This window comes from Neoarius graeffei, chromosome 9 (genome assembly GCF_027579695.1).
Source record: "Neoarius graeffei isolate fNeoGra1 chromosome 9, fNeoGra1.pri, whole genome shotgun sequence".
In the NCBI taxonomy this organism is placed as follows: domain Eukaryota; kingdom Metazoa; phylum Chordata; class Actinopteri; order Siluriformes; family Ariidae; genus Neoarius; species Neoarius graeffei.
In genome coordinates this window covers 57,107,990-57,126,850 of record NC_083577.1, presented here as the reverse complement: position 1 = coordinate 57,126,850, position 18,861 = coordinate 57,107,990, and the positions used below count along the sequence as shown (strand labels likewise).

Below are 18,861 nucleotides of genomic sequence, written 5' to 3'. Positions count from 1 at the left end.
GAGGACAGACTGTGGGAGTGGGCAGGATTGATGAGGAGAGACTGTGGGACTGGGTAGAATTGGTGAGAAGAAACTGGGAATGGACAGGAATAGTGAGAAGAGACTATGGGAGTGGGCAGGACTGGTGAGAAGAAACTGTGGTAGTGGGTAGAATTGATGAGAAGAGACTGTGGGAGTGAGAAGGATTGATGAGGACAGACTGTGGGAGTGGGCAGGACTGGTAAGAAAAGACTGTGGGAGTGGGTAGGATTGGTGAGAAGAAACTGGGAATGGACAGGAATAGTGAGAAGAGACTGTGGGTGTAGGTATGATTGGTGAGACGAGACTGTGGGACTGGGCAGGATTAATGAGAAGAGACCGCGGGAGTGAGTAGGATTGGTGAGGAGACAGTGGGAGTGAGAATTATTGGTGAGAAGAAACTGGGAGTGGGCAGGACTGGTGAGAAGAGACTGTGGGTATAGTTATGACTGGTGAGAAGAGATTGTGGGAGTGAGAAGGATTGATGAGGACAGATTGTGGGAGTGGGTAGGATTGGTGAGAAGGGACTGTGGAAGTGGGCAGGACTGGTGAGAAGAGACTGGGAGTGAGAAGGATTGATGAGGAGAGACTATGGGAGTGGGTAGGACTGGTGAGAAGAGACTGGGCATGAGAAGAATTGATGAGGAGAGACTGTGGGAGTGGGCAGGACTGGTGAGAAGAGACTGGGCATGAGAAGGATTCATGAGAAGAGACTGTGGGAGTGGGCAGGACTGGGGAGAAGAAACTGTGGGAGTGAGAAGGCTTGATGAGGACAGACTGTGGGAGTGGGCAGGGCTGGTGAGAAGAGACTGTGGGTGTAGGTCTGATTGGTGAGAAGAGACTTTGGGATTGGGTACGATTGGTGAGAAGAGACTGTGGGAGTGAGAAGTATTGGTGAGAAGAAACTGGGAGTGGGCAGGGCTGGTGAGAAGAGACTGTGGGTGTAGGTCTGATTGGTGAGAAGAGACTGTGGGAGTGGGTAGGACTGGTGAGAAGGGACTGTGGAAGTGGGCAGGACTGGTGAGAAGAGACTGGGAGTGAGAAGGATTGATGAGGAGAGACTGTGGGAGTGGGCAGGACTGGTGAGAAGAGACTGGGCATGAGAAGGATTCATGAGAAGAGACTGTGGGAGTGGGCAGGACTGGGGAGAAGAAACTGTGGGAGTGAGAAGGCTTGATGAGGACAGACTGTGGGAGTGGGCAGGGCTGGTGAGAAGAGACTGTGGGTGTAGGTCTGATTGGTGAGAAGAGACTGTGGGATTGGGTACGATTGGTGAGAAGAGACTGTGGGAGTGAGAAGTATTGGTGAGAAGAAACTGGGAGTGGGCAGGACTGGTGAGAAGAGACTGTGGGTGTAGTTATGATTTGTGAGAAGAGACTGGGAGTGGGTACGATTGGTGAGAAAAGACTGTGGGAATTGGTAGGATTGGTGAGAAGAGACTGGGAGTGGGCAGGACTGGTGAGAAGAGACTGGGAGTGGCAGGATTGATGAGAAGAAACTGTGGGAGTGGGCAGGATTGACTAGAAGAGACTGGGAGTGAGAAGGATTGATGAGAGACTGTGGGAGTGAGATGGATTGATGAGGAGGGACTATGGGTGTGGGTAGGATTGGTGAGGAGAGACTGTGGGAGCTGGCTAGTGTGGGATTAATAAGCACTTCTCTGCAGAGGTGTTAAGTGTCTTTAGTGCTTTCTTTAAGAACTCTCTCATGGGCTGTTATTGAGATGATTAATTGCACACTGCAAAAAATTGAAAACTGAATTTCAGGAGAAAATTATTTAATACTAGTGAAATTATCTTGCTGCATGGACAGATATTTTTACTTGATAAGACATCTTAGAATAAGTTGGTTGCAATCTTGAACTAGGTTTAAAAATGTCAGAATTGGTGTCTTGTATTCTTCTAATAGGAAATACTAGATCGTTTCAACTATTTTCAATATATTTTCACTTGCTAAGATATCATTTTTTGCAGTGTGAGTATATTAGCGCACAAAAACACTGAAACTTTGCAGTGAAGTGGGTCACCAGGACTGGAGCTAGGAAACATTGTTATAAGCTGGCACTCTGTGGCCAGTTCCTGGAGTGCTGCAGTTAGTGGTACACTACGTGAACGGCAAGTGGAACTTCGGTCTAGTAGAAATTTATATTGATTTCTTAAAATTTGATAAAAATGACAGCATACGATTATATAAGCATAGTATAAATTTATACTGCATTATAGACATTTGCTTTCATTTTAAAATTGTAAAATTCATTCTTTTAGTCATGGCAATCATTAATTGCTGGGTATGTGAATATTTTTGCCTGTATCATGTGTCTTTGGCAGAAGAAAAATCTCATCTCATTATCTGTAGCCGCTTTATCCTGTTCTACAGGGTCGCAGGCAAGCTGGAGCCTATCCCAGCTGACTATGGGCGAGAGGCGGGGTACACCCTGGACAAGTCACCAGGTCACCACAGGGCTGACACATAGACACAGACAACCATTCACATTCACACCTACGGTCAATTTAGAGTCACCAGTTAACCTAACCTGCATGTCTTTGGACTGTGGGGGAAACCGGAGCACCTGGAGGAAACCCACGCGGACACGGGGAGAACATGCAAACTCCGCACAGAAAGGCCCTCACCGGCCACGGGGCTCGAACCCGGACCTTCTTGCTGTGAGGCGACAGCGCTAACCACTACACCACCGTGCCGCCCCAGAAGAAAAATCATAAGGTATTCTTTATACAATTTTGATAAAACTGACAAACAGGAACTACTAAATATTTTTTTCTGACCTGCTGTTAATTAAAGAATGTTTCTACAAATCAGTGATGTTACATGTGATCAAACGTTAGTCTGACAGTCTCTCGATTCACTGTATCCTGCCACTATTTAGATGGCATGTAGGCAGAGCTCAGACTGCAGCTACTCTCAAATAACTAATTTTGTACAAATGACTAAGCACAATGGATATTGATTAAAAAAAAAGAAACATGATTAACAATTAGGGTAGTGTATGTAATTTTACACTGAATTATATGATTTCTTATAAGCATTTTTTTAATGTAAAATAGTGATAAATTAGTGTTTATGCTGTAATGAGAACCCTAGATATACAAGTTTGAGACAATACATTACATTACAGGCATTTAGCAGACGCTCTTATCCAGAGCGACATACAACATACCCAGAGTAGCCTGGGGAGCAGTTGGGGGTTAGGTGCCTCGCTCAAGGGCACTTCAGCCATTCCTGCTGGTCCAGGGAATTGAACCAGTGATCTTTTGGTCCCATAGTCATTTCTCTAACCATTAGACCAAACTCAGAAGAGTCTACTGAAGGTTTTACAAGGTTAAGCTACATAAGCTTATGAAAAACGTCTGTGGTTAACTAGCATAACATTATACAAAATATGAGAGGAAATGTTCCCATTTTTATTTTATTGTTGTTGTTGTTGTTTTTTAAGTCATGCACCAGGATGTTTAGGAATTCTCAAGCAATCATTCGGACCTTATCTTTCACTGGGGTATAAACATGAGGTGACAAAGAAGCCAGGATTTAAAAGGTTTTTGTTTGCTTGTTTGTTTAATATATCTCTTAAATTTTTTTCCCCTCTCACATATTTTCAGTATGAAGTTAACCTAGTTATGACATTTTGTCATAACGTACTAAATGTTTGATGCTAATAATCCTGGAGCTAACTTTATAACTTTCCTATGATTTACTTTTTACAAAATTCACTAAGTTTGTATTATTTTCAATATTTCAACAACTCAAAAAGGAACGGAGACCATACATGACACCATACATTGTGTATGCATTCAGTTTTATTGAAGAAGTAAGATATTAAGTGGCACCATTTTACCACTTCAAAATGTACAACAAAATTGAGACATTTATTCAATCAGGATACAAAAATACACATCTCAGTGACTTTCATATTGTAATAAATAGTTAATCATGCACCTACGATAAAAAGGCACAGAAAACAGTCACTTAGTAGTCATAAAAATTACCAACTACTTTACCAAAAGATCATCCAGATATCAATACAAGTGACTACTGTAACATTATATCCCAATAGTGAAAACACATACACATCATTTGTTTAACCTTAATAAATATGCAAATGTTGTATATAGCTATACACATAGTTGTACAAATTAAACTGTGCCATTGTAAACACAATGTAAACAAATGAAACTCACATCGCACTTCTCATAATAAGATCATGTCAGCGATATGCTCTAAAAATTTCTCATGTGAATTGGTTTTGAAAAAAATCAGGCAGTATACAGCTTTATGTACACCATCTATAGATAAGCCCAAGCTCACATGAGCCTAAAGTCTGATCAAAAACACACTCAGTCTTGTGGATACACTCTTGAGAGCTTGTTCAGAGACAGATAACACATGAACATGTGCAGATGAAGTAACTGCAGTTTGAAAGGAAGACTGCATTTGGGGGAAAATGAATGCAAATAAAACCACAGACGAGGCACTGTTATTCTGAGGTCAGTTCACTTGCTACGGTTGAGAAATGGTCAATCTCTAAGGCCAAATTTTTCAGTACTCTTTTCAGGAGCTATCAAGTCTCTCATTTGTGAATGTGCTGTAGTCAGAGGTCATGAAACCATTACAGATATCTTTTTTTTCTTCTTTTTAATAGTTAGCATGTATGGCACCGAACATTGTTAACACCGCACTGTAGTAGTTTCTAGAAAGAAATGCAGTGAACTGATGACATGTTGTAGTTGCATCATTGGCAATGACTCTAGATCAGTGTGGGATAACTCACTTTCTCCTTGTAAAAATAGTCTTTGACTGATTTCCAAGACAATGCATATCTGTTTATGAAGAGTGAAAATGAAAGGATAAAAATAACACTACATTCACTATTTTTACATGTGACACCCTTTGGAGAAAAACAAAAACAAACAAAAAAAAACTAAGGGCCATTCGGTTCCAAGATCACCCTACAGCGTTCTTCAATTTGACCCTGTTGGGAAAGGCTCGACACAAACCTACAAAAGAGAGGTTCCCTTTAAAAAGTTCAGAATTGAAAACCGTTAGAAAGCTAAAGAACCCTTGAGGAACCCTTTTTTTCTAAGAGTGTAGCGTGAAAGGTTATCTCAGCTCATCATCTCTAGCTGCTTTATCCTGTTCTACAGGGTCGCAGGCAAGCTGGAGCCTATCCCAGCTGACTACGGGCGAAAGGCGGGGTACACCCTGGACAAGTCGCCAGGTCATCACAGGGCTGACACATAGACACAGACAACCATTCACACCTACGGTCAATTTAGAGTCACCAGTTAACCTAACCTGCATGTCTTTGGACTGTGGGGGAAACCGGAGCACCCGGAGGAAACCCATGTGGACACGGGGAGAACATGCAAACTCCGCAAAGAAAGGCCCTTGCCGGCCACGGAGCTCGAACCCGGACCTTCTTGCTGTGAGGCGACAGCGCTAACCACTACACCACCGTGCCGCCCCCGTGAAAGGTTATATTATCTAAAAATAACCATATTGGTTAAAATTAGAACCACACTGAATCAGGCCTCCTCCCGTTTCTCCTAATAAATCTTGTCCACTAAGTTTTCTACACTCTTACGCACATTAACACACTCATATTCTGGCGGTTCTGAATGCAGCACAGTTGGTTTAAGAGTTAGATCATAATTGGAAGTCAGCCATCTAATCTGCAGTCAAATGTAGGGCCAATTTTTTATTTCATTTCCGGATGTATTATTATTTATATCTGAACATTTGGTGATTTTTATTTCCATATATTTCACACAAATTTCCTTTTAAATGAGTCTTGATACAGAGTGCAAAGTTATTTAATGGACACTAACATCTTCATTAAAAAAAGGTTTGGTTTTTTTTTTTTTTAGAATAAATATATTATTCTATTATTACAATATTAAGTATTTTGATGGGACCCAATTTTTTTACCAAACCCACATTCAGTACTCTGTCACCCCCTTGAGGAAAATCTTTATATGACATAAACCCCAGGCAAAATCGACATAAAGTTGTAAATGACATGATATGATTTGACGGTGAAGGGTGAAAACTCTCCATTCTAATGAAAATAAAAGAGGCACAGCAGGCAATTCTGCTAGTTCCATAGTGTGTCTAAGAGAACATCCAGTTGTCTAGCGAATTATCCTGGAAGCACAATTGAATAGAGAGAATCAACAACTTGCTTAAGGAAGATTTTATGAATTTGGAGAGAATATGGCATGTCCACGAGTCTGCCTTAAAAGAAAATAACTCAGATAACAGGAGTGCATGAATTGATTTCTTGTCTTCTATGGAAAAAAAAAATCACATAATAAAGCTTCATAGAGAAGAAAATGTATCAAAATAAATACAATATTGCACCTTCAACAGAATACAACAGCACTTAACATATAAAGGTAATTTATAAACATTATTATAAATCACATCTGTATTATGGTGCGCTATACACAATCAAATGTGTAAGCTATATATAACGTGTCAGCATTAATCTATCCAAACCATTTCCTTACAACTGGAATTAACAGTACAGACTGTTTCAACATATTTACAGTGCATATATTAACCAACAAAAACCTCACTTATACTTGTATACCCTGTAATGCCATCAACTTATAATAATTTAGTTCTGGGTGTCTTATCAAACATGTACTTTATCCCTATTTTGAGGAATGACAATTATGAGAAACTTATGCAAAGTTGCAGATCAACTGCAATATCTTATGACCAACACAAGATTCTTATTGCAAGTAAAATAGCTAAATGTTCCAAATAGGTCTACAGTCAAAATGCAGAAAAGTGACTCCATTATTTATTTCGTAAATCTAATAAGAACTTCCACACTAATATTCTGATACTTAAAATGTTTTTTTTTTCCCCCTTCAAATTTGCATCCTAATGCAAACTAAAGAACATAATTTCAAGAAAACGTATGGGGCACATTCACTTTTGTATTCACTTCGACGTAGTCTTCCTTACTGATATTTTAAAGAACTAATATTTCTGTCTTACTCAATGTCCTAATTGAATATAAATCATAGATGTCCTACAATAAAACACAATTTTACTATAAATATGATACATGACACTGCTCTTTGACACAGAAGTCTCATGCAAACAAATATATACGTAGAAATGAAACAGCAGTCTAGTAAGACCACAGGGATGCTTCAGTAGTAACAAATAGTATCATACTAAAGTCATAGAAAACTTGTTCAAGTGTTAGTTTGTACAATAAAAAAACGACACTAATCATGCAGTGAAATACATATCCAAAATCAAGCAAATTCACCATGCATCAGAATGTCACTGCTTCAGGAACTCAACTTTCTTTCTGGACTGAAAAACCATTTGCTATGATTGCAGTTTGAGTGCAACTCTTCAGCAGCCGTTTTCCTGTCTCCTTAAAATGTAAACAGTGCTGTCGAAAGAAGAATATTGCTGACACATCACATCTCCATCCTATTGTAGCCATCCACCACAAGGCAAAACACCAGCGACCTATTACCTGGCCTTTGCTTCACCCACAGTGAACACTTTATGGAAGTCCTGTTTTGCTACTTGACTCTTTTTAAGATGCCAGAAGTTTTAAGATGCCTCTGCAATGAGAGTTGCATACCTGATTGTGCCATCAATGCAATAAGAAATGGCTTTTTTTTTTTTGTAAATCTATCAACCACCTGAAAATATTCGACCACTACAATTCTTTTGGCACCAGCACTCATACTAAAACAACAACACATTCGCAGGTACTCTAAAGCGAGGCTAAATCACGCGGAGGAAACCACTCATTACCGAGTTCATCCAGACAATGCAGCTCTGTAAAATGTTCACTTCTTCTGAAGGAAAGGACTCCTCGAGCTTTACAGGTCCACCATGGCGCTCTTAGCCAGCTCTTTAGTTCCCTGGAGAATTCTCTTCATATGACCCACCTTCGAGATCCCCAGATCCTGTGCAAACAATAACGGCATACTTGCAGTTTGTATATTATATGTATAGGAAAGAAAGAACATGAATTTGTCACAGTAGTAATTTATTTCTATAATGAAGGACAGTGATTTAGGTTGATGTGTATGTAGATACAGACTTAACAACACTTTAGTAGTTTATGCCTGGTTCGAATATCAGCTAAAAGTAATGCAAAATGAGGAAAAAAAGATACGTTCATTACTAAATAAATATGTACTTCGAAATACATCTAGCTTATTGACAAAACTACATAGCAGTGCTTTTACTCCTTTTACAAAGCAAAAATTGAACACTATTCCAATATAAAATATTTTGATAAAATGCTTAACACAAACAACAAATTAATTGGTAACAGAGCTAAAAATATATAAATACAATTGTCATTTTTCACTCTTAATAAACAACAGTAAATTTTATATACACACTACCGTTCAAAAGTTTGGGGTCACCCGGACAATTTTGTGTTTTCCATGAAAAGTCACACTTTTATTTACCACCATAAGTTGTAAAATGAATAGAAAATATAGTCAAGACATTTTTTTGAGCATTTAATCGACCCCACAAATGTGATGCTCCAGAAACTCAATCTGCTCAAAGGAAGGTCAGTTTTATAGCTTCTCTAAAGAGCTAAACTGTTTTCAGCTGTGCTAACATGATTGTACAAGGGTTTTCTAATCATCCATTAGCCTTCTGAGGCAATGAGCAAACACATTGTACCATTAGAACACTGGAGTGAGAGTTGCTGGAAATGGGCCTCTATATACCTATGGAGATATTGCACCAAAAACCAGACATTTGCAGCTAGAATAGTCATTTACCACATTAGCAATGTATAGAGTGGATTTCTGATTAGTTTAAAGTGATCTTCATTGAAAAGAACAGTGCTTTTCTTTCAAAAATAAGGACATTTCAAAGTGACCCCAAACTTTTGAATGGTTATATATATATATATATATATATATATATATATATATATATATATATATATATATATATATATAAGTTTGCACTGATTTCTCAAAATGTCCACAACCTAATAGACAACACAGATCATTTCGAGATGAATGATGGGCATCTGAAATGAAGGGGAACATCATCAAATATTAAAATTACACATTTCACTGTGTGCATAATTATCATCCTGGAGTGACCATGTTATAGTGGTCACGTATTTATACTGTATGTGTGGTGGCCTGGAGAATCCTAACAGATATCACTGCAGCTGAATTCTGGCAAACAAACAAATCAATAAAATCAAATCTCCAGCGACATTTCGTTCCCAGGCTGCCACACACATTCATGATTTTTTCTTTTAGTCTAGGTATAAAAGTATGCTACAGGCAGAAAGCCTGCTTTTTTGGTCATTTTTGGCTGTTTGCTAAAGTTAGCCCCAGCAGCACATGATGGGTTTTTCTGGTTGCCACACATATATGTCATATATGTTTTTTTTTTCTTTTTTAAATCATGAAGACTGTTGATACATTCACCACAAATAATAAATGAAAAACATACAACTGATGCTGCGATAAAGACACTGGACAAGCCAGGTTGCAGATGAGGTCTTAATTAGTGGACATGTAAGCGGTATAGACAAGACTTGTCTTTTTGGCGCAGTTCTGCTTGTGTGATTTATGTGACATTTGACATGGTACAAGTATGAAACCTCAATATACTCAACAAGTGCAAATAATAGGAAAATACAATGATGTGAAAATGGTCAGTGATGGTTTCAGCTACTGGTTTATTAATTCAGGAATATAATTACATGGCGATGCAATCGTATTTTGGTTTGGCAGCAGATTTGCACTTGTTAGATAATTTTTTTTTAATCTCTTCTTGTTCCTGCCATATGACAACAATCTCTTTCTCTCTTGCGCTCTCTCTCTCTCTCTCTCTCACACACACAGAGTTGTATTCAAAAAAACAAACAAACACAGAGACATGCTCATTCACATCTTAGCAACTGACACCAGTGAACTTATGTGTCTATAACACACAACACGAGCTGATGCATGTGTCACACCATGCTGCAGGTGCAGTCACCCTTTTAGCTGCCCTCAGCGTGAGCGGATCTCCCCTCTCCACCTTTTCACCTCTCACTGACTCTATTCTCTCTTCTAATCTCAACACTTTCCAAAGCTGTATCATGGCAGGGCCACAAACAGTTAGTTCGCATGTAAGTAGGTTCAAGTCCCAAACGACACTTGCACAAAGGAAGCCAAGCAGAGCAGTGCAGCACAAAACAGCAAACGGGGACAGGTAAAAAGGACAGAAAAGATACAGAAACAGAGTCAGTGAAAGCTAAAGGAAGAGAGATAAAGTTCTGCTTATTCTGAGGGACATTGTGAGGCACGAAAGGGGCATGTGTGTATACCTTCAGGTCCCTCCTTTCAAGGTGCAGGAGCTCGGAGCCGCGGATGTCATGGCGGATGAAGGTGTCTTTGTATTCCCCCAAGCTGAGCTGCTCCAGCCAGGCGCCCACCTCCTCAGTGCCCCACCTCTGAACTACACAAGTCAAGAGCAACAAGGCCCCTTCAGTCTCCAAGCCCCGTACATGCCGCGAAGGACATGAGCAAATGGAGTCAGGGGGCCGAAGTAAAAAAAAAAAATTTAAAAATAAATAAATAAATAAACCACAAAAGGGGGGGAGGGGGAGGAATCAAAAACAGAAAGAGAAGACACAGAAAGGAGTGGCGGCAGCAGCTGGCAAAAAGAGGGTTAAACAGGTTTTGGTTTGGTACAATGTCTCTGGTCACTGGCACACACCCAGAGGGTAATTTCTGGCATGCAGGTTATCAGAGTGGGACATTCATCACTGCATTCAGAGCAGACACAGGAGACAGCAAAAGAGAGAACGAGAGAGAGAAAGCGAGAGAGAGACAGAGAGAGAGAGAGAGAGAGAGAGCAGGGAGGACGGGTTTAAGCCTGTGTACCCTAATGATCTATCTCTGGACCCTGAACCATGGTTTCAACTGTCCTCTCCCATCCAGCCATACACTTGCTCATCTACAGGCAGGAAGCCATGCGTCAGATATACATTATTAAGCTAATATGCTGACATCATCCCAGAACACTGAAACACCAGGGGCAATTTCTGTTCACTGATTTGTAATAGTTACAGTTTCCTCGAAAGCATATAACTGTTTCCAATATTTTCAGTTATTGAGAAATGAACTTGATACTTAGTTAACAAGCTACTAATTTATAAATTTCCAAGAGTCCAATAGTTTCAACCTGAATCCAGTTGAAACATGAATTTTAATTTGTGTATGCATGTTAATGGTTTCCCTTCCATGAGTTGAATCACAGTGGTTTGTGCCTGCTGTTCACGCGTGGACACATGAGACTGTATCTGACTCACAGGACAACATCATGTACAGGAAGTGCAGGATGCTTATGGATGGTTGGGTTGTACTGAGGACGTCACAGAACAGAGAACTCTTGGGAGGAGGGATACAGATGCTACATGAAGATCTATAGCATTAAACACGCCTCATAGCACTGCCGTGATGGATTTAAGAGGTCAGCCACATGCTTATTTCACTCTGCATTGTGGCATTAGTGAGAAGTAGGGACACCTTTCAGTTCAGTTTTGGTATTACATGGCATTTGGTATTACATTTCTCTCGACTACAAGCCACACTCTGGCAACATTATGATCCATAAATGCAACCTTTTCAATGTCCATCTATGAAAAGCTTTGTATGTTTAATGTCAGGACGGCCACACAATCTTACCTGACTGTGGGCTGGACTTTTTCAGTGCTTTCTCTTTCTTGAATTTTGGCACAATACGGAACATGCCACTTCGACTGTTTCTCTTGCCATACTCCAGGGAGTGGTCCTATCACAAAAACACAATTCATGTAAAAACATTTGCTGACAATGTTGGGTATGTTGGTGATGAGCATACTGGTGTTAGGAATTTTGGACATCGTGATGATGGGTATGTTGGTGATGAGCATACTGGTGTTGGGAATGTTGGACATGGTGATGATGAGTATGTTGGTGAAGACCATACTGGTGATAAGCGTACTGGTGTTGGGAATGTTGGATATGTTGATGATGGGAATGTTGGGTATGTTGGTGATGAGCATGCTGGTGTTGGGAATGTTGGGCATGGTGATGATGGGTATGTTGGGTATGTTGGTGATGAGCATACTGGTGTTGGGAATGTTGGGCATGGTGATGATGGGTATATTGGCTATGTTGGTGATACTGGTGTTGGGAATGTTGGACATGTTGATGATGGGAATGTTGGGTATGTTGGTGATGAGCATGCTGGTGTTGGGAATGTTGGGCATGGTGATGAGCGTACTGGTGTTGGGACTGTTGGACATGTTGATGATGGGAATGTTGGGTATGTTGGTGATGAGCATACTGGTGTTGGGAATGTTGGACATGGTGATGATGAGTATGTTGGTGAAGACCATACTGGTGATAAGCGTACTGGTGTTGGGAATGTTGGATATGTTGATGATGGGAATGTTGGGTATGTTGGTGATGAGCATGCTGGTGTTGGGAATGTTGGGCATGGTGATGATGGGTATGTTGGGTATGTTGGTGATGAGCATACTGGTGTTGGGAATGTTGGGCATGGTGATGATGGGTATATTGGCTATGTTGGTGATACTGGTGTTGGGAATGTTGGTGTTGGGCCTGTTGGACATGTTGATGATGGGAATGTTGGGTATGTTGGTGATGAGTGTACTGGTGTTGGGAATGTTGGTGTTGGGAATGTTGGACATGTTGATGATGGGTATGTTGGTGATGAGCATACTGGTGTTGGGAATGTTGATGATGGGAATGTTGGGTATGTTGGTGATGAGCATGCTGGTGTTGGGAATGTTGGCATGGTGATGATGGGTATATTGGCTATGTTGGTGATGAGCATACTGGTGTTGGGAATGTTGGTGTGGGGAATGTTGGACATGTTGAGGATGGGAATGTTGGGTATGTTGGTGATGAGCATACTGGTGTTGGGAATGTTGGTGTTGGGAATGTTGGACATGTTGATGATGGGAATGTTGATGATTAGCATACTGGTGTTGGGAATGTTGAACATGGTGATGATGGGTATGTTGGTGATGAGCATACTGGCGATGAGCATACTGGTGTTGGGAATGTTGGACATGATGATGGGTATGTTTGTGATGAGCATACTGGTGATGAACATACTGGTGTTGGGAATGCTGGACATGTTGAAGAGAGGAATGTTGGACATGCTGGTTGCAGGTATCCCAGGTGTGTTGGTGACGAACAAGTTTTTGTGATTATGTGCACACTGGTAATGGGCATTTTGGTTTTGAAGATGCTGGTCATCTGCATGTTGCGCACACTGGCGATGGACAAGTTGGTGATGTGTGTATTAGTGATGGTGGTAATGGGCATGTTGGGCATATGGAGATGTTTGGGATGTTGGTGATGAGCATGTGTAATATCATATGCACACTGGTAATGGACAAGTTGCACATATTGGTGACAGGAATGCTGGTGTTTAAGATGTTTGTTATCAGTGCGTTGAGCATATTGGTGATGGATATAATGGTGTTGTGTATGTTAGCAGTGAGCATGTTGGTGATGTGAATGTTGGTGATGGGTGTGTTGGGCATATTGGTGATGGATATTTTGGTGTTGGGTATGATGGTAGTGGGTATGTTGGTGATGGGCACGTTACTGATGTGCATGCTAGTAATGGCTACGTTGGGCATGTTAGTGACAAGCATGCTGGATGGCTGTGTATAATAGAATCTTAACTGTCACTGCTTAGATTTCCCTGTGTCCGAAATCACTCCCTACTCACTATATAGTGGACTATATAGTGAGTTCACCATTTTGTAGTGCTGTCTGAATGTATAGTGAGAATTATTACACCCTATATAGTGCACTCAAAGTATCCCACAATGCATTATGAAAAGTAGCGAACAACTGATGGTCACTAACCAAGCAATATATCCCATCATGCATTGCAGTCACACTGAAAGAAATCAAATTAAAAGCCTCAAATTTGATAAAAGGCAGCGGCAAAGAAGAAAGTATTCAACCTTGATTTAAAAGAACTGAAAGATGCAGCAGACACAAAGTACTTTGTATTGATTAATGTGGGAAATATGCTCAGTTTAATATGTATTTATCACAAAAATACATGCATGTATTTATTATTTTGAAAACCCACCAGCCAACTGATCTGGCACGTTTTAATTGTGCGACAGTAATGACATAAATAACAGCGCGACGGAGTAGTATCCAAAAGTGTTTTTTTCATTTTACCAATGAGCTCACAATATATAGTCCTCTATATAGTAATTCCCTATGTAGTGAGTAGGGAGTAGTGAACGAGTGAGTGGTTTTGGACACAGGGTTTGTTTTGTATATACAGTAATGAGTTGGGCTTACCTCCTCATCATTGGGCTGGAGAATGTGGTAAAGCCACGGGATCTCAGTCAGCTTGCCCAACTCCACCTCAACACACTGCAAAGCACTGGACAATATCTCCTCATCAGGAGGGTCCAGTTGCTGTACAGACACAATCCCACAACATAAAACAGGGCCTAAAATTACGTTCATAGACTACAATGACCAAGCAAAAGAAAAATGTAAACAGTGAGCTTTCAAAATTGCCTTACCAATGACACTCGTCCCACTAGAAGTGACTCAGTCTCGTTGTGCAGAGCCTTCACTGTGCTGGTCACCTCAATGGCTGTGTTCCTGGTTAGACTCTAAAGGAAACAGATAGTAGATTACAATACAACAAACCTTTGGGCAAAGCATGCATGCATAAGATTTATTATGATCAATGGTTTGATGCAATTCAACAGCAGTGAATGTTAGATGGGTACCTCACCTCAGGGAACTTGGGGTGAGTTTTGTTGATAGCATGAGATGCAGCATTGACAGCATGAGCAAGCTCTTGTTCCAGGAGTCCATTTGTCTTGGCTGCCTCACAGATCCTGGTGATGAGCTCCTCTGCTGCACGTGCACACATCTGGACAAGTGCAGCTTCTTCCTCAGTGGCTAGATCTACAGAGTGCTGAGAGTACAGGTGTGGTCTCAGTGGAGGCTTGTCATACTTCAACTTGTCCTCCCAGGACTTCAACGTGTTCTCAAACGCCTGTGGGGAAAAACATAGCCAGAAAGTTCAATTGCAAGCAGCAGCACTTGGGTTGTGTCCAATCTGAACCTGGACACAAACACTCACCCTATCTCTGGTTAGCATTTGGGCTCTATTCTTGTGCTGGATCTTTATAACTCCAGGAGGCTGGATCCAGGCTTCTCCATCCACTTGAATAGGCACTCCTTCATCTCCCAGGATGGTAATCTTCACTGTGCGACACTATGACAATGATAGAAGTTTGACAGCACATGAGTATTTCAGTACAGGATTAATACAAATATGTATTATATGGACATGAGTGTTTTACTGGGAAATACACCACTCGTATTTTTCATACGCGCTACATCCAGGACATGGAGAACCAAAACCGTGACATAAATCTCTATGTCACTCGTGAGGAAATCGATGAATTGTTTTGATGCATTTGGGTACTTTTTGTTTGTGAATGTGTCTAGATAATAAAAAGAAAATCACACGTTGGCTAGAAGATATGAAGTTTATCTTCTTCTGTTGAAAAACTCACATTTTTCATACAAAATACATCGCAGATCTGAGTGACATATTTAAATAATATTGGCTGGCTTTTTTTCGTGGTATATCAGATATATTCCACTCAGCTAGCAAGATATTGAACGAGTCGAAGATGAGTTCAATATCATGCTAGTTGAATGGAATATATCCGATATACCACGAAGAAAAGCCGACCTATATTATTATTATTATTATTAATATGAATACACATTCCTTTCGCGTGTTCAGCGCGTCTTTCTCTTTCAAAATTCTCTCTAAATCTTCCGCTTTTAATGAAGCAAACCTCACGGCCATGTTTGTATACAAACGGTCACAGTCACTCGTGAGCGCGGAAGTTTTACATGTCCGACGTGTCTCTTTTCCAGTTTTTTGATGTCCATTGGTATGTTTTTCTCTTGTAAATATGTATGAAGAATATATAATGAAGTTTTGGTAGCCTTTTGGGTGTTCAGCACGTCTTTCGTTTCAGTTTTCAGTTTATTTATTTAGTGTTTAAACCTAGCACCAGATTAGCCTTGTCTTCTCTCTTTCCTGGCTGACAAAAGGAGTGATTTTGCGCATGCGCAGCAGAAAAGTTTTGTCATTGGATCTTCGCATGAGCTCCGATGTATGACGTCGTGTTGTCCTGACAACATGCAATATTATAACAATATTGCACGCTTATTCTCCATTGGGGAGACTGGCGTAATACATGGAGGATAAGTGATATGATAACAATATTGCATGCTATCAATAAACCCACTAGAAAGGAACAGAATACATGTTTTTATTCCATGGAAAAAGTGGTCCGTATGTATAATAATCCCCGATATTTCACTCTGATGATGTCACTCTCAGTGTTTTCCTGCTGACTTGACGTGCGTTGTCAAAATGGCAAACCGTTCAAAATTAAAATTCTTTTGATTAACTTGTGTTTTTTTTGTGGATGTGTCGATAGAATATAAAGAACATGGCGTGAAGATATGAAGTTTATCTTCGTATATTGAAAATATTTTCACTTGTTCGCTTCGCTCCCTCACCACTGGAAGATAAACTTCATATCTTTGCACAACCAAGTAATATCCTCTACGTATGCCACATTTTATAACAAAAGTTCACCTGTGCAATACGGTGGTGCTGGAGCTTGATCACTCTGGACACCGCCATTTGCATGCTCCCAAACACAGCCACTACCTCCAAGATTTTATCATCGAATGAAGGAGCACAGAATATCTGGATGGAAAAGAAAAAAGCAGAGTACTGTTATTCTTTTTATTCATTTCATCTGTAATGTTGTGCAGGGTGTATGCCAGAAAAAGAATCAAGTCATTTTTACTTAGATTTAATCTCACTTGCCAGGAATGTACCATTTTCAGAGAAGAAGGTTCAGTTGAAATTTCCATATACCATTTCGGTAAATTCTCTGAAGTGTCCACATACATTGTTTTACTCCATGAAGAATGCAGTGAAAGTAACGCATTTCTGATACTTCCTGTCATATTTTAGGCTCATTGGCTAATTGAGCAAAAATGGCACAATGCATGAAGCCATCTAGAGTTATGGTGAATTTCTTCACCTGTAGCAGTAGAAAGGGGTCAACACAAGCAGTTTACTTGCACAATCCATTCAGTTCACATCAAGGTGCAGTGGAAATGGAAACTCACTTGCAGACTGGGCTGTCAGAGCCATAGACAGCAACATCACAAATCACATTTAGTGTTAAAGGGGAACTGAAGTCATTTTTAAACTTGCTTTATTTCTTAATTAACGTGTTATTCAATAACGTTTTCGGTTTTATTAACCTTATATCGTGACTCGTATTGGCATATTATATTACACTTATCAGCCTTATCGGTTTTTAGCCATGTTGAATGTAGCTCGTATGGTCCACGGCAGGCGTCGCTTATCCATGCAATCTTCACAAGACTTGTGCGAGACTTCAAACGTGAAGTGTCAGCGCCGCCATTTTGAAAACTGTTTACACAGCGGCCAGATCGCCATATCATTCCAATTTTGAGACTTGCCAGCTTCATCAGTGATGGAGTGTCAGTCCTGTGCGCTGTGGGGCGTGCACCTGAAGGCACGCCTCGGGCTGTGCGCGCGCCGAGTGGACTCCAGCACGTGCGCCGTGAACAAGGCGCACCTGAGCTCAATTAAGGAACTATGTGTTTGCCTATTTAAGGACTGTGCTGACGCATTTGCATTGCGAAGTATTATGATATGCATTACCGAGCCTTTCTACCTGTTGTCTTGATTTCCTGTTTCACGATCCTTGTGGGCGGCACGGTGGTGTAGTGGGTAGCGCTGTCGCCTCACAACAAGAAGGTCCGGGTTCGAACCCTGTGGCCGGCGAGGGCCTTTCTGTGCAGAGTTTGCATGTTCTCCCCGTGTCCGCGTGGGTTTCCTCCGGGTGCTCCGGTTTCCCCCACAGTCCAAAGACATGCAGGTTAGGTTAACTGGTGACTCTAAATTGACCGTAGGTGTGAATGTGAGTGTGAATGGTTGTCTGTGTCTATGTGTCAGCCCTGTGATGACCTGGCAACTTGTCCAGGGTGTACCCCGCCTTTCACCCGTAGTCAGCTGGGATAGGCTCCAGCTTGCCTGCGACCCTGTAGAACAGGATAAAGCAGCTAGAGGTAATGAGATGAGATGAGATGAGACGATCCTTGTGCCCGTTTCTCGTTCTTGTCCTCGCTTAGCCTTTGATGTACTGTTTGTGCCTCGACCGACCCTTTTGCCTGTATTCTGGTTTTTGATCTAGCCTGCCGTTTTGGATTGTTTGCCTGTGTATATATTGTCTCACTATATCTATCTATCTGTTCTGCACTTTATTAAACTGTATACTTCTGCACATACATCCGCCTCCCTTGCATACGTGACATGGAGATTATTCCATACGACTTTGAACCAACGTGGAGTAGAGAAGAGTTGGAAAGACGACAGGATAAGGGCTAGTCTGTCGCGCTGGTATTTAGGTCATTACTGTCGCACAATTAAAATGTGCCAGATCAGGCGGTTGGTGGGTTTTCAAAATAAATACATGCATGTATTTTTGTGATAAATACATATTATACTGAGCGCATTTCCCACATAACCCTCACTAAGGTTTCAGACAGCACTACAAAATGGCGTCCCCACTATATAGTGCCCTATATAGTGAGTAGGGAGCGATTTCGGACACAGGGAAAACTTCCAGCTTGATTATGTCAGCATTCGAAGGAGGGCGCGTGCGTCTTTTGACAA

General features: G+C 40.9%; 1 protein-coding gene across 5 annotated transcripts in view; it reads right to left on the bottom strand.

The window, feature by feature from the left end:
• Positions 1-6,412: 6,412 nt before the first annotated feature.
• The window catches only part of dgkh (diacylglycerol kinase, eta), a 121,704-nt gene continuing 109,255 nt past the window's right edge, over positions 6,413-18,861 (bottom strand). For 3 of the 5 annotated variants that reach the window (XM_060929894.1, XM_060929895.1, XM_060929896.1), the window contains 7 exons: positions 16,738-16,851; positions 15,193-15,327; positions 14,839-15,105; positions 14,621-14,713; positions 14,391-14,510; positions 11,733-11,838; positions 6,413-7,976 (listed from right to left, as the gene is read on the bottom strand). In XM_060929894.1, coding sequence (XP_060785877.1) covers positions 7,924-7,976; positions 11,733-11,838; positions 14,391-14,510; positions 14,621-14,713; positions 14,839-15,105; positions 15,193-15,327; positions 16,738-16,851 — 888 coding nt within the window. In that variant the 3' untranslated portion in view covers positions 6,413-7,923. Of the gene's footprint in view, positions 7,977-10,369; positions 10,501-11,732; positions 11,839-14,390; positions 14,511-14,620; positions 14,714-14,838; positions 15,106-15,192; positions 15,328-16,737; positions 16,852-18,861 lie in introns of all 5 variants that reach the window. The other 2 variants (XM_060929898.1, XM_060929897.1) reach the window with 1 other exon arrangement.